The following is a 14,170-nucleotide window of genomic DNA, read 5'->3' as shown; positions in this document are numbered from 1 at the left end:
CTGTAGATAAGACTCACACAGTGATGGGGTGAATTCATGGTTAAGCTTTCAGAAACACATTAGACGACATTATCAGAAGTTTTTATGCACTCATAACCTGCTAGCACTATCTAGCTCTTGAAAGTTTGACTCATTGATGTTATGCAAATTTTGCTGTTTAAAACGCTGTTTATTGGTTCGTATGGATTAAGGTTTATATTATAAAACTTAATTTCTTATGTACTTTAATAAGGACTCAACCAATTGACATTGATCTTCTCTCTTACTTCTCTCCAGGTGTTCTGCTTCATTTAGCTGTAAGCTCTGGTAGAAGAGTCACCGTCAGCTTGGTGTTTAAATCTTGGTAAAATGAATGGGAAGAATGGCACCTTTTCAATTCCAGGGTTTTGCAAATCATGGATATTAATGATCTGATCTTTGCCTGAAGCATGGAAATGATTTAATATAAATAACCTGAAGTGGTCTTTTTCTGTATGACTTTATCAATAATTGTTTTTCCATAACACTATGAATTGATAGATGGCAGGACTCAGATTTACACAGTTATAACGGTTATAAGGACAACTTACTATTTAACTCTTCAATACTGCTAAATGACTAGTGTCCAGGTCTAGCAAATCATCACCTTTCTACTAACATATTTTAAAGTTGCTAGTTTGTTTTCTTCATTCAAGGTACTTTAACTTCATCTGTCTTAAGAACAATGTTCTGATATTTCTTCAGATGTTCATTCACACTTTTGAAAACTATATATTATTTTAGGAGAGAATGTACTTATTCTTTGCAATCCATCCAAAAATGTAATTCTTGTTTGCTTTTTTTATTTCCAATTGTCCTGCTGCAAACCTAAACATTGAAAGGTAACTGAGGGTAGAGTCTGCATTGGAATTTTTATTTTTCAAAAACACCCAAAGGTATAATCTGGCCTTTGTGTGTTTTTGTGGAGACATCCATTAAGATTGGGAATGGTAATATTTTCTAATGACCAGTTAATTTTGATCAGTATTTTTACAGTTAAATTCTGTGGAAGCATCAAAGATATACTTAGTTTTTCACTCATGGATTTGTAATTGTGATGATGTTTAAAAAATGTTGACATTTTGAAAGCTGGGGTTTATTTTTGTACATTTGAGGTTAGACATAAATAGTTGAAAACTCTCTCTCTAAATCATGCCTTGACACATAAAAAATATTAGTAACTAGTGAAAGAATAATTCCTTATATTATGACTTCATACATGTTATTTTAAATGTACATAAAGTTACACTCTGACTCATACATGTTTATTTCATTGGTAAATCTCTGTTGCCCGCTGCACTCTGGAGAAATCTCATAGGTTGCTGGAAGAGCAGCAGCTGAGTGTGGGAGTGATTGGAGATGAAGACTTTAATGACAGACTTGTTAGTGTGGATAAAAATCCACAACATTCTCAATCTCCAATATGGGTCATTGGTCAGAGAAGCTTTCTTTGCAGGTATGATGAAGCTGTGGTGCCTTTGAATCATTTGCTGATACGATTGGGGTTAGAAGAGGGAATGGAATTAGCTCATTCTTCTATCTGTACAAAAAAGGACCTATATAGGAATAAATATTATAAGGTACTTACATTTAATGTTATGATTGGAAGTAAAACAAGATTTGTACTGAAACACACCTCTTCAACTTGAGCTTTCACTTAAAAACACTGTTCTTTTGCCCACTTCAGTTGGTCAGCTTAAGTGCTCCTTTATTGATTATTTATGTAATATTTTTTTTCTATTTTAGGTAATAGCTACCAGGTACACAATAGATTTATAGTGAACTTGCTTCTTGTTTATTGGTTCATATGGATTAAGGCTTATATTATAAAACTTAATTTCTTATGTACTTTAATATGGACTCAACCAAATGACATTGATCTTCTCTCTTCTCTCCAGGTGTTCTGCTTCGTTTAGCTGTAAGCTCTGGTAGAAGAGTCACCGTCAGCCTGGTGTTTAAATCACACTGAACATCTCTGATAAAAATACTGAAGAGTGAATGGTTTTAAATGTCCATCACAGCTGTAGAACGCCTTCAGCTATAGAAATGTTCAATTTGAATATAATGCTTTAAGTTTGAATTGTGCATTGACTGCTTACTGATGCTCAGCCCAAACACAACATACATCGCAGGTACACCTTGATGGCGATGATCGTCAAACTCTCACTGTTTGAGATCCAAAGGTTGACCTGCAGAGGGCACCAAAGTTCAATTATTCAAACTTTTGATCAATCACCAGATCTTTAACGTTTTACACAGTCAGACTTTGTTGAAATTTAAAAAGAAAGAATAATTCATAGGAATCTTTATTACACCTCAACATCATCTGTGTTTATTCCTAAATTAAAAGGATCAAATTTTGCCTTTTCAATATTAGTAAATATCTAACTCCGAGAGATGGTAGAAATCTACTTCTATGGTTTTAGTCAGATCCCTAATGAATGAGATATTCATCCAGCCTCAGCTTCAGTCCAAAACCCTTCTACCTGAAAAATCTTTTAAAAAAAAAACTTTTAAGTTTTGTTGTCCAAATATTATGCCGACATTGTCTAATTAAAAATGATCATGGGCCAGAAAAACAAAAAAAAAACAAAAGCAAAACTCAAACATAGCATAGTTTAATAGAGTAGTTAGATTTTTGCAGTAATGGATAGGTTAATCAAAATTAATAAAATATCACCATCACTGAAGACAAACATGTCTGGCCTTTAAAAGTATATGTATTTGTTAAATTTAATTATTATTATTGCTATTTATCAATACCTGTTAATTTTTTGTGCAAAGCAAAGAATTAGCTGCCTTCATAAGACTGTCTTTTTGGAGATTTCTCATTTACTCCCAAAAACATAATTCATGTTATTCATGTATGATTTGACTAATCTTTGTAGAAAAACAACAACTCATTGATATGTTTTAATTTTATTTCTGGTCTCATTTAGTCACAAATATTTATTTCTGGTCTCATATTTAGTCACAAAATTTACACTTACAGAGTAAAAAAAACCCAAAATCATATATATTTACCACAAAGACAAATATCACCCAACATGGAACTTTAGCATACACATATACATTTTTTACATAAATTGTCAGCATCACAAAGCAATATCACATTATCTCAGTCTAATATATTACACATTTAAATTTACATGACAACATGCAGAACATTTTGAGGCAGAGCATGCAGGGTTGGATCAGAACACTTGATCACTGATGAAAGCTTTTGGAAAACCTGCTGAGCACACAGAATGCACACCGAAGTTTCTGCAATACATAACTACGCTGTTTCATTAAGACACAGTGCTGACAAAATCCTGCAGAACATGCACATCTTTTAAAAATAATGGGATAAGTGAGCTTTAATTAGTCACAAACCTTTCTAGCAGAGCAATGCTATCTTAAGTAGTTACAGTAGTTTCAGGAGTTATTCAGAGGTGGTACAAATTCCCAAATATAAATAGAGATTCATATTTGGGAATGTAATGTTGGTGGATAATTACAGTACCTTGCAAAAAAGTAATCCCTTAAATCTTCTTTTGACATTTTATTACAATTACAGTACAGGCACAAACTTCAATGTAACTTATTTACATTTTATGATTTTTATGTGACGGACCAAACCAAAGTAAGGCATACTTGTAAAATGGAACATGAAAACAAACAAATAAAAACCTAGAAAATATGGCATAAAAATGTTTTCAGCTTTCTTTACTCTGATGCCCCAAATAAAATACAGCTCAGACAACTTCTTTCAAAAGCCATCTAATGATTAAATGGTTACCAGTGGGTAATTTCACATCGACATAATTCTAGGCTGGTTAGACAGCATTATTGAATAAACAGCATCATGAAGACCAGGGAACGATGGCATGTAAGCAGTAAGAAATCCATGTGCCCCATGCCCTGTTGGAGGCAGATCACATGGAAAATACCACTCTAATAAAATGAGACCGAGATTAAACATTTTGGTCAAAAGGCCAAAATGCAATGTGCAAGGCCAAAATGTGTCCGTTGTGGAAACGGACACACTGGACACATCATGCCCCATGCTTAAACACTGTGGTGGCAGCATGATGTTGTGTTTTCAGCAAAAGCTAGTTCTACTGAAAACTTAATCAGGGAAGTTGAATACAAAATTTATGTCATTCATTTTAGATTTTCATTCATCACAAAAATGTAAGTATCATTTTCCTTCCACTTCACCATAAAGGACTCCTTTGTGTCAAGCTACTAAAATGTATTAAAGTTTATGGTTTACAAAGTATGGAATGCCAAATTTGCGACATAATAAGGTAGTGATTGTTTTTTGGTCTTTTTCTTTTAAATGTTTCACTGCTCATATTTTACAGCTGAGGTTTTAAAGCTTTGGACGTCTCAGTTTTCACCGCAGACCAAGAAGGAGGACAACTCATCTGTTCACAGTTTCTGTCTTTGGCCGTTGTCATTTGACATCGCAGGAAACGCTGTTTTTGACTTTGAGGCTCAGTGCTTCAGAGGCACGAAAAGAGAGAGCGCTCATCTTAGAGCTGATGCTAGGATGAGGCCTTGCAGCTCTGCGTGGAGAGCATCGCAGTAGTCTCAGTAAGTTCTTGCGAAAGTTGCGCCCTACAAAACTGTACACGATGGGGTTGACGCAGCTGTTGAAGTAGGCAATGCAAATGGTGAACGGCATGGCAGTGTCAATGATTTCCAGGATGGTGCAATTGTTAGCCAAGATAAGCTGAGTGAGCATCTGCATGAAGTGAAATACTTGGTGGGGTGCCCAGCACAGGAAGAAGGCCAGAACAGCTGCCGCGAGCATGTGCAGCACCTCGTCATCCCGGGAGCAGGAGCTTTTCTGGATATGCTTCACCCTTAGCAGGGCCCGCCCAATAAGACAGTAGCAGGTGATGATGATGACAAAAGGTATCAGAAAACCCAGCAGGCTTTTCATGAGGCTGATGCACAGGAGGAGATTGTTTAGCCTTTTGACGTCTTTGTCGTTTGGGTGTAGAATGCCACAAACTATGGTTTTAGAGTTTTCAATGTAGTGGACATCCCTGGTCAAGGCTATGGGAACGCTAAGCAAAAAGGCAAACAGCCAGATCATCACACAAGTGATGTGTGCGTACAGCACGGTGCGAAACCGCCGGGACCGCACCGGATGCACAATGGCCAGGTAACGGTCAATGCTGAGGGCTGTGAGGAAAAAGATGCTTGTGTAGAGGTTGAACATAACCAGTCCAGCGGCAGTCTTGCACAGAAATCCTCCAAAAGGCCAGTGGTAACCCATGGCTGCAAAGGTTGCCCACATGGGCAGAGTAATGACAAAGGTGAGATCAGACACGGCGAGGTTGAGGACAAAAATATTGGCCACAGTTTTGAGCTTCATGTAGCAGTAGATGACTGCTACCACCATGCTGTTTCCGATGATGCCAATGACAAAGTTGAAGGCGTAGACGATGGGCACCAGGGTGAAGATGAACTCGTGGCTCCCAGACATGCCACATGTCAAGTTTATCCCTGCTGGCTCGTCTCTCGTTTGGTTCGGCATTTCCCCACCCCTTTTTTTTGCAGTGCCAGATCCTTTAGAGCAGGGAACCGTGTCAGTGGGGGGTGCGTCTGTGGCGACTGATACAGGCCTTGGGCGAGGGCCTCGGCACGTCCTATAAAAGAAAATACAACAGAAATGTCACAGACAGTCTGGGAGAGGAGCCGTCATTACTGCTGGCATGGTCCATAAACGCTAATCCACACGAGCACCCATGAAAGTGCCCGCCCTGCACTAGCTCATTAAAGACCTGAACATTAAAGCCATCCTGAAGCTTTATGTTATTTCTGTAAATGAAGAAGCCATGAGAAACAGATGTCACATGTTTTTCAATATTCCAAAAATGTCCTTTGAAAGATCATTATTCAGACGGTCTGTTTTCCGTTCCCTCCTCTAATTTCTCCCTCAGCTAATGAAGGGCAGAAGGGGTGGGGGAGTTGGGGGTGTTTATCAGACTTGTGGACTGACAGCGCCCAGATGAACGTTTACACCGGGCATTATGACCTGTGCTAATTGAAGGCTTTCATGGCAAAGCTCCGAGCTCTGATGACAATGGCATTAAAGGCAGAGGTGCGAGAGGGAGCAGCGAGGAGAGAGTTAAAGAGCTCCGAGGCTCCGGTCGCCGCAAAAAGACCTGTCATGTTTGAAACCCTTGGCGTGCGGAGATACATCGCACCCAGCGTGAGAACTTCTAATCAGCACACACCTAAACAAACAGGACAGCAGGGATTCAGCACTGTGGAAACTTCACTCTGTGAGAAAATCAAACCTGCGTGCCACAGAAAATTTGCCCCAGGGCTAGTTTTTATTTATTTTTTTATTTTTTTACTTCATTTGTATGAGCAGAATGAGAGATGGTTGTAAAAATAAAAATCCTCCCATTTGCTGATAGTCTTTATGTTTAATAGAATAGCTTTGTGGTGTCATTAGTGGAACTGATGCAATAATATTAGCATAAGCCGTGTGTATGTAACATTTAGGCCATAAAGACAGTTCCTGTTACTAATTAGGAGCAAACAAGATGTTTGTGGATTCATTAAACCAGGCAGACACACAGAGAGACATGTGCTGAGCTTTGAGCTCAAGAACAGGTAAATAGCTTGAAGATGCTATAAAAATTAAATGGGCTGATTTAGGGAAATTAAGATGACTGTTTTGTGAGATAATGACAAAAGGCAGAAATTAAGCCCTTAAAGTACCAGTTTGGTGAAACTGTGCGTCTTGCCACAAGATGGCACTCTAGCAATACAATTTCACTCAAATGTTCTTTTTGTCTCACTAGAGAGCAAAAAAGTATTGCATTGAAAGATTTAGGCAAAGATAACAGGCTAGTGTTTGTTAAATTAAAATTACATTTTGTTCTTTGAGAAACTGGGTTCGTGCTGACGTCGGAGTGAAGTTAAAGCTGTCTGAGCCGTGAAGTGGAACGCTTTTATCTTAGATTCGGGGATCTCTTCATTTTCCACCAGGTTTTAGCGGATGAATTCTCCGAGTGCTAAAGCAACAGTGGTATCGGTTGCAGATGGGGTACTGCGTCTTTGGTGTGGAAGGTGCACGAGTGCCAAGGGCAACACCGTAATGAAAAGTTCTCAGAGTTTCCTGCACAGACCTTCCTTTGTAATGGCTACAGAGCAAAGAGAGACCAGAGATGTCATTGGTGGGATTTCCTAGACATATTCTTTTCTGTGTTTCTGTCTGTGAATCAAAATATTATTCAAAGAAGAACCACACCATTATTTAGAGGTTGAGATTACAATGCCTTGCAAAAGCATTCAAAATCATTGAATGTTTCCATAGTTTAATAAACTTTAATGCAATCTAGATAACATAATAACACAAAGCATCACCTAATGTGACTTGTGAATTGAAATGAAAATGATTAATAGTTTTAAGCATTTTGTACAAATTGATGCCATTAATTTTTCTTCAGTCTTTTTGGTCTGTTACCTCAAAACTGGATGAAGCCATCAAAAGTTATCTCACTGGTAGATGGAGTTCCCTTGTGTGTAATTTAGTGTCAATATAAATCCAGCTGTTTAATGGAGGCCTCACAAGTGAGAGAATGTCAGTGAAGATCAAGAAACTCAGCAGACAGGTCAAGGATAAGACTGTGGAGAAGTGTAAAGCTGGGTTAGGTTACGAAGTACTATCCAGAATCTTGAACATCTCTCAGAAGACTGTTCAATCCATCAACTGGAAACAGAAAGACTATAAAACTAGAAAGACATGGCTGTCCTCCTAATCTGACAGCCCAGACAATGGGACCATCATGGTAACTTTCATGGTAACTCTGGAGCCTCATGGTATCTCTGGAGGATCTGCAGAGATCCATAGCTCAAGCACAAGTCGTACAGGGGACACAGTAAACATGTGCAAGAAGATTTTCTCATAACTCAAACATGGTTGTGACAACATCATGATTGTGAGGATGCTTTTCTTCAGCAGGTACAGAGAAACTGCACCGTTGAGGCAAAGATGAATAGAGCTCTATGTAAAGCTATATTGAAAGAAAAGCTTTTAGAGGCTGCCTACGCCTAGATTGGAGTAAAAGTTCCCCTTTCAGCAGAACAATGACCCTAAATTTACAACCATGGTTATAATGAAATGATTTAGTACATGTACAGTAAAAGTCACAACTATGGCTAATATTAGTCTGTCACATAATCCAATTAAGTACGGTACATAGAATTTGGGGTTATAACAAGACATAAGGTAAAAAGATTTCAGGCTCTAGAGTTACAGTGAATCTCTTGGTGGTCAAAGCATTTCAGATGACCGCAAGTGGAAACAATTTGACAACATATGGACTGTACAGGTTATATCCCAGTATGTGATCAGTTGACCACTGGTATTTTTCCATGAGGGGGATAGTGATTGCTAGAGCAGTGCTATTTAAGCAAAGCTGAAAGTCATGCATACGTATGAGAATCCTGTAAAAATTGTGAGGTAGTTCCAACAGAAGGTTGATCGGCAACAGGTTAATAAGCGCCGCTCTGTCCAGTGAGCTTCAGTTCTGAATGAGATGGTACAGTACTAAATGGTAGCCATAAACCCTGGGTGACCACACTCAGGAAGGTAAACATCTACTTCACAAGCTCCATGAGCAAGCTGCATCCTCTAAGACAAGACAAAGGTCTGTGTGTCACTGTGCCTGTCTACAAACACAAAGCTGCTTACAATGAAAGATAAAATCAAAGTTTTGAGGAAGTTTGTGGACTTTTCCGACCCAAAGCGTACTGACTGAGTTCTGAGTGACACTGTAGTTGCAACATTCCACATCTAATCCTATTTTAGGGGCATTCAAATGTGCCTCTTCCTGCGTGAACTCATGGGAATCCTGCTGGAGAAAGCAACCCTGGCGAAACAGAAATGAGGTTCCCATCAACTGAGTTATTCGAAGCTGCCCGCAGCTGTAGCACCAATCCGCTCTGATATGAGCACCACCATCTGGTCAGCCATAGCGAGAAGCAACTACAGTATCTGGCTGATAGAGTTAATGATTTATACAAAGCCCATTAGGAAGCAAGGTTCACCATGCCATTAGGAGACATGCATTAGCCATCACCTGATCGTCCTCTCATTTCAGCCTCGTTTGGTCAACAGGAAGTTCCTTTAACAATAGGCGCTTTCAACTGTTCACATCCTGCACATCTAAACAAGTTAGAAGAGCACACATTCACTTCCATTTGTCACAACTAACTCACGCTTGCATTAAAACCGCAAGACAGTATAACTTATCAGTCTCTCCCTGAGGATTAATATTAGTTATATCTAACCATACCCTCTCACAACTTTCCTCAAAATTATTAAGCTGGCATTTCAAGTGAAGTTCAAAGCTTCTCGTACTGTTTGTATTTTGCATATAAAGTATTTTGCATCTTTATGTGGAGGAAAATGAAGTAAATAAGTGACAGCATAGTCGCCACCGTGAACATTTTATCCAGGTGCCCCTGATAAAATTTCAACAAAAACGTGAAAACCACTAAAGATCTATTTTAGAAAACATACAAAAACAATCTGACTGGAAGATATAAAAGATTATGTACAAAAACGGACTGTTACGAAGTTGTACAAATAAAATTGCACAACCAAAGTTTAAAATATTTAAGAAACGTTGCATCTATTTGCCGTAAGTGGGAATAGTTTTAGAAAAAGATTATGCATGCTGAAGAAAACTTGAAGCAGTGATTTCTTCTAAATTCCAGGTGCTGTCTGTCTTTGTGTATGTGCTAAAAGAGCTTTTCATAGTAAATGTGTGTTCTGAAACTATTTGAAAAAAATTGTGCATGTATTCATTCATATTCCACAAAGAGTGGTGGCAGCATTGTGATGTGGCAATACATTTTTCTTCAAGAGAAATAGAAAAAAGATAATTAAAGGTGGGTTGAGCTGAACATGATCTGTCTATATTTACTGTACTGCCAATGAAGATAAAATAAATTTCCTACTATTTCAGATACACCGGTTTTATTCCCACTGAAAACAAGCTTTATATTTGAATGGAAATGACTTTTAATCTATATTTGCCAGAGGTATGAATAACTGCAAGATTTAAGAAAAAATAATAATTGCAACATTGTTGATTATTGCATATTCTATTGTGAATAATCCCTATTTTCCTCATTACTCTTTTTCTTTCTCTACACTGTTCTTCCTACATCTATATCAGTTGTAGGCATAAAGGACAACGAAAGTCTTTCCAAGTAGCCAGTTTATATCATTAGAATCCATGTCTCTTTTTATTCTTGATATCTGACATAATATAACGAACCAAATGTTGCAACCAAGTCATTTTTTTGTGATATTCCACAGATTCATTTTGCTCTAATATAATTAATGTGTTGTGCAGTTTAAAATAAACATAGAGATAAGTTAGATAGTTGCAGCTAGACTTGATTTGTATTGAGATCTTGTGCCCCCACTGGGCTTATTGTTTAGCATAAGGTAACTGGGTCATGTCTTATGGTTTGCTGCAGAGCAGCTAATGGAAACTGTATACTTCAAATGTCAGGTCCACAGTTGTTTGTCTACAGAATTGAGTCCACATGTGACCTGGACAATTAAATAGAGCAAGGTTCTGCCCATGGAGTGGGCTATACTGTACTATACTCACATGTCTATTTACAACACAACAGATAAGAAGTCATTTTCTCACCTACTTATTTTTAGTCCATTAGAGGATTACTTTGCTGCAGAGCTTTGACACTGCCTTGCTTATAAATATGAAAACATCTAAGGCTTACGAATCATCTGCAAAAGTTAGACCTATTTATATATCTCACATTCTAGTCAAGAATAAAGTCTTTCTGAAACAAGTTCATGCTTCATTAATAGTCTCCTTTATTCACACAGGCCCACCTGATTTTATTCCCCAAACAGTTTTCGCTTACCTTTAGATAACATTCTTTAAAAATTGGACATTTCAGCAGGAAGGCAACTTCTGTTTTGTCAGGAAGCAGATCTAATCCGATGGGTCTATGAACATGATACTTTGCATAGGTTTCGAAATATATTGCAGAATTCCCTTCATGCCATTTCAAATGCTAAAGCAGAAACTTTGCATGTCTTTGACATGAATAACCTAAACAAACAGCAACAATGGGCCTCACCAGTCAAAGCTGTGGTTACAAATAACATGTGGAGTTGTCATTACATAAATATTATTATAACTGCCAGCGTTCTGCCCCAGGACAGGGGGCTACTAGCTGGCTACCTGAAAAATACTATTTAATTACTAAAAGCAACAGAAACCCAGACATTTCTGGCATTAAAACTTTTGTTAGAGTGTGAGCTCTTACCTTCAGCTGTGGAACCAGGAGGTCGTGTGACGCCTTCAGAGCTGGATGAACAGAGGGACAAAGAGAGACCACTGCCAGCGGCTGTCTGTGATTTAACTTAACTCGTGGAGTGAGATGAGCAGGACTCCTGCCTGACACACAGACAGACCCCCTCCCCACGCTTCCAAATTCTCTCTCTCTCTTTTTTCTCTTTTTTCCTCACAAACAAGACACACACACATACACGCGCACCCCTTCGCATGTACACACACACTACAATGACAAATGGAGTTTATTGGAGCCAGTTAAGTTTTGTCCTGGTCCAGCTGTATTTACCCAACAGGTCATAGTCACACTCTCACACAAACAGCATCACTAAAGTCCTTGCTCTTCTGTTTTGACTATATCCTATATGTTCTCAATCACTTTTTGCTTTGTACGATCTGATTTAATTTGAATATCGCTGCCATGCAAAGGGTATTCTTGATGTTCTTGCATTTTCTAGGGCTGTATGTTTTTAATCACTTTCTTTTGTATAAACTGAATTTACTTGAAAATTGCTGACATGCCTAGAATTTTCTTGAACTTCTTGCCATTTCTCGAGCTACGGCCATAAAGTGATCTTATCATATCAGCACCCTGTCCGTCGCCCTCGATTCATCCTGAAAGGAGCAACCAGGCTCTGATTATGATGGACCCTGTCATCATGCGTTATTAATAGCTGCTAAATGCTGTCTCTCAATTTGAATCAAGCAGCATTGTTAAAGGTTCGGGGGTGGGGATCTCAGAAAGGGGCAAAGTTGGGGCTGGCAGGGAGGAGCTGGGTTTTACAGTCATTGCTGGGTTTCTCCAAACATTTCCTGTTTAACAGCGTGAGATTCAGCTGTTCTTATTTTACTTCTTTATTTTATTATTAATTTTATTACACACTCTCTGGGATTCTGTTCTATTCCCCCAAACTTCACCACTGTTGCAAGGTCTGCTGTATGTAAACCGGCTATTACTGGTCCTAAGTGGGTAAAAAATGTCTGCTATGTGGATATAAATTGATGCATGTTGGTACGAAATGTCCTGTGGCAGACGGCCCTATTTTATACCAAGTACCAAACAACCCAAACTGCGAAAGCATAAAATATATGGACAAGCACTTCTCCAATGTATCTCTTTCAACTCTCTTGTGACTGAAGTCTTTGATAAAAATAATGATTTAAAGCAAGATCTTTAGCACTAAGGGAAGTAATCTGAAGCCTGCCCACTTTGAGAACGTTTAATCCAGCTACGTTATAAAGGAATGTCTATTTTTAGGGGCCACACGCAACTTCAGGCACAGATCGGTACTAAAGGTATTTGTCTCTCACTATTTTCTCTTTCAGGATCCTGACAGAAGTTGAGAAGTTGCCTCCCTACTTACAACATGCTGAGGTGTAGCGAGGCCTTGGCTGTTGTGTAATAGGTGCACAGAGTTTTAGTAAACAAAGAGTTGCAGATGACCAAAGTTGTGAATGTAAAATAAAGGAAACACAAACAACTGAGGAGCTGCAGCTAGCCCGATTGGTGACTTTTTCTCACTCTGGTGTGACCTTACCATTTGAAAGTGTCCAAGTTAGAGCGAACCTCGACAGGTGAAAATACCCAGGAGGTCAAAAGGGAACTAACACAAAAGTCTGGAGAAACTCTTGGAAATACAATGACATGCAGGTATATATCTCTTCAGTTTTATACCTGTTGTATTTCAAAGAGGGCAGTTTATGTCACAGTTTATCTTGCTTTGCACAGCAACAGAGCCATTTACACCTCTAGCGGGATTACAGTTCAGCTCCATTATATCTTCAATTACTGCGAATGATAAGAACTATCCATTAGGTTAGGTGTATTCTTTGAGAGCAGAAAGAGTCTGTGGCAGCAAATTCTCTCCCTTTGCTGCCACAGGAACAATCAACGGCCTGCATCTGACCCCATGAGACCTCTCAGGAAGCGAAGACGAAGAGTTATGCATCAGGCCCTGAATCTCTAGCTGTATATTCTACAAAACAAACATTTTTTTTTTTTTTTTTTTGTGGGGACAGGATGTTGTTGCAACACCCAGCACTATAACAGTGATTTACACTCTTGGACTACAAGCAGAAACAGATGTTGATTTAAAAATGGATATTTGTGAGAATATGATGTGGGAAATATTATTTCTTCAGGGATGGTACTATTATAGAAAGGAAAAATGGTGTTTGTCTGAATTTGTGGACGGTACAGCAAACCAAAAGAGAATCCCCTTTCAGTGGTCGATCCAAGATATGTCTAAAACAATGTTTTGCAATGTTGTGCAACAGAGGTAAAATACTGGCTTATTTATTTCATTTATTGATTGCATGTTGCATCATTTCTGAATGAGTAAGGCCAGAAATGGGATGAGGCTTCATCTCTTACACTTATTGCCCTGAGGTATGGTAGTGCTTAATGTTCTTGCTAATCAAATCATTCTAACAAGATTAGCTTGGTTAGCGCTTAAGCTGTTGTAGAATGAATTGTCGTAATTACTGGTAGCACAGGGAGCACTGCGGGGAAGGACAGACCTTGTGCAGCACAGCGACACAGTCTGTGAAATGCCAAACCCAAAGCAGAACCACCTACTAGAGAAACACAATACTGTGCAATATGTGAAGATTGAGTTCAGACCATAAAGTGCTTATCAAGACTGAATAAGGTGCTGTTTAATCTTCTTACGGAAAAACAAATCTCTCCCTCCATATTTATTAGCACACCTTGTAAAAATCGGTAAAGACATTCCAATATCTTAAAATAAATGAAAATGTAATTTTTATATAATTACGTTACATTTGCATCAGCTCTT

The 14,170-nt window shown here is 38.5% G+C and overlaps 1 protein-coding gene across 1 annotated transcript; it reads right to left on the bottom strand.

Moving 5' to 3' along the window:
- Nucleotides 1-2,925: 2,925 nt before the first annotated feature.
- agtr1 (angiotensin II receptor type 1) lies at nt 2,926-11,464 on the bottom strand. The gene is made up of 2 exons (XM_023326653.1): nt 11,347-11,464; nt 2,926-5,663 (listed from the first exon to the last, which is right to left on the bottom strand). Exon 2 carries the CDS (start codon nt 5,549-5,551, stop codon nt 4,460-4,462), a length of 1,092 nt encoding a protein of 363 aa, XP_023182421.1. The 5' UTR covers nt 5,552-5,663; nt 11,347-11,464; the 3' UTR covers nt 2,926-4,459.
- Between the last annotated feature and the right edge of the window lie 2,706 nt (nt 11,465-14,170).

Source organism: Xiphophorus maculatus, chromosome 21, assembly GCF_002775205.1.
Source record: "Xiphophorus maculatus strain JP 163 A chromosome 21, X_maculatus-5.0-male, whole genome shotgun sequence".
Classification (NCBI taxonomy): domain Eukaryota; kingdom Metazoa; phylum Chordata; class Actinopteri; order Cyprinodontiformes; family Poeciliidae; genus Xiphophorus; species Xiphophorus maculatus.
This window is presented reverse-complemented; position numbering and strand designations above follow the sequence as displayed.

Excerpts from the sequence above, each read along its gene's own strand:
- agtr1 (XM_023326653.1), bottom strand. The coding sequence starts at position 5,551 with ATGCCGAACCAAACGAGAGACGAGCCAGCAGGGATAAACTTGACATGT.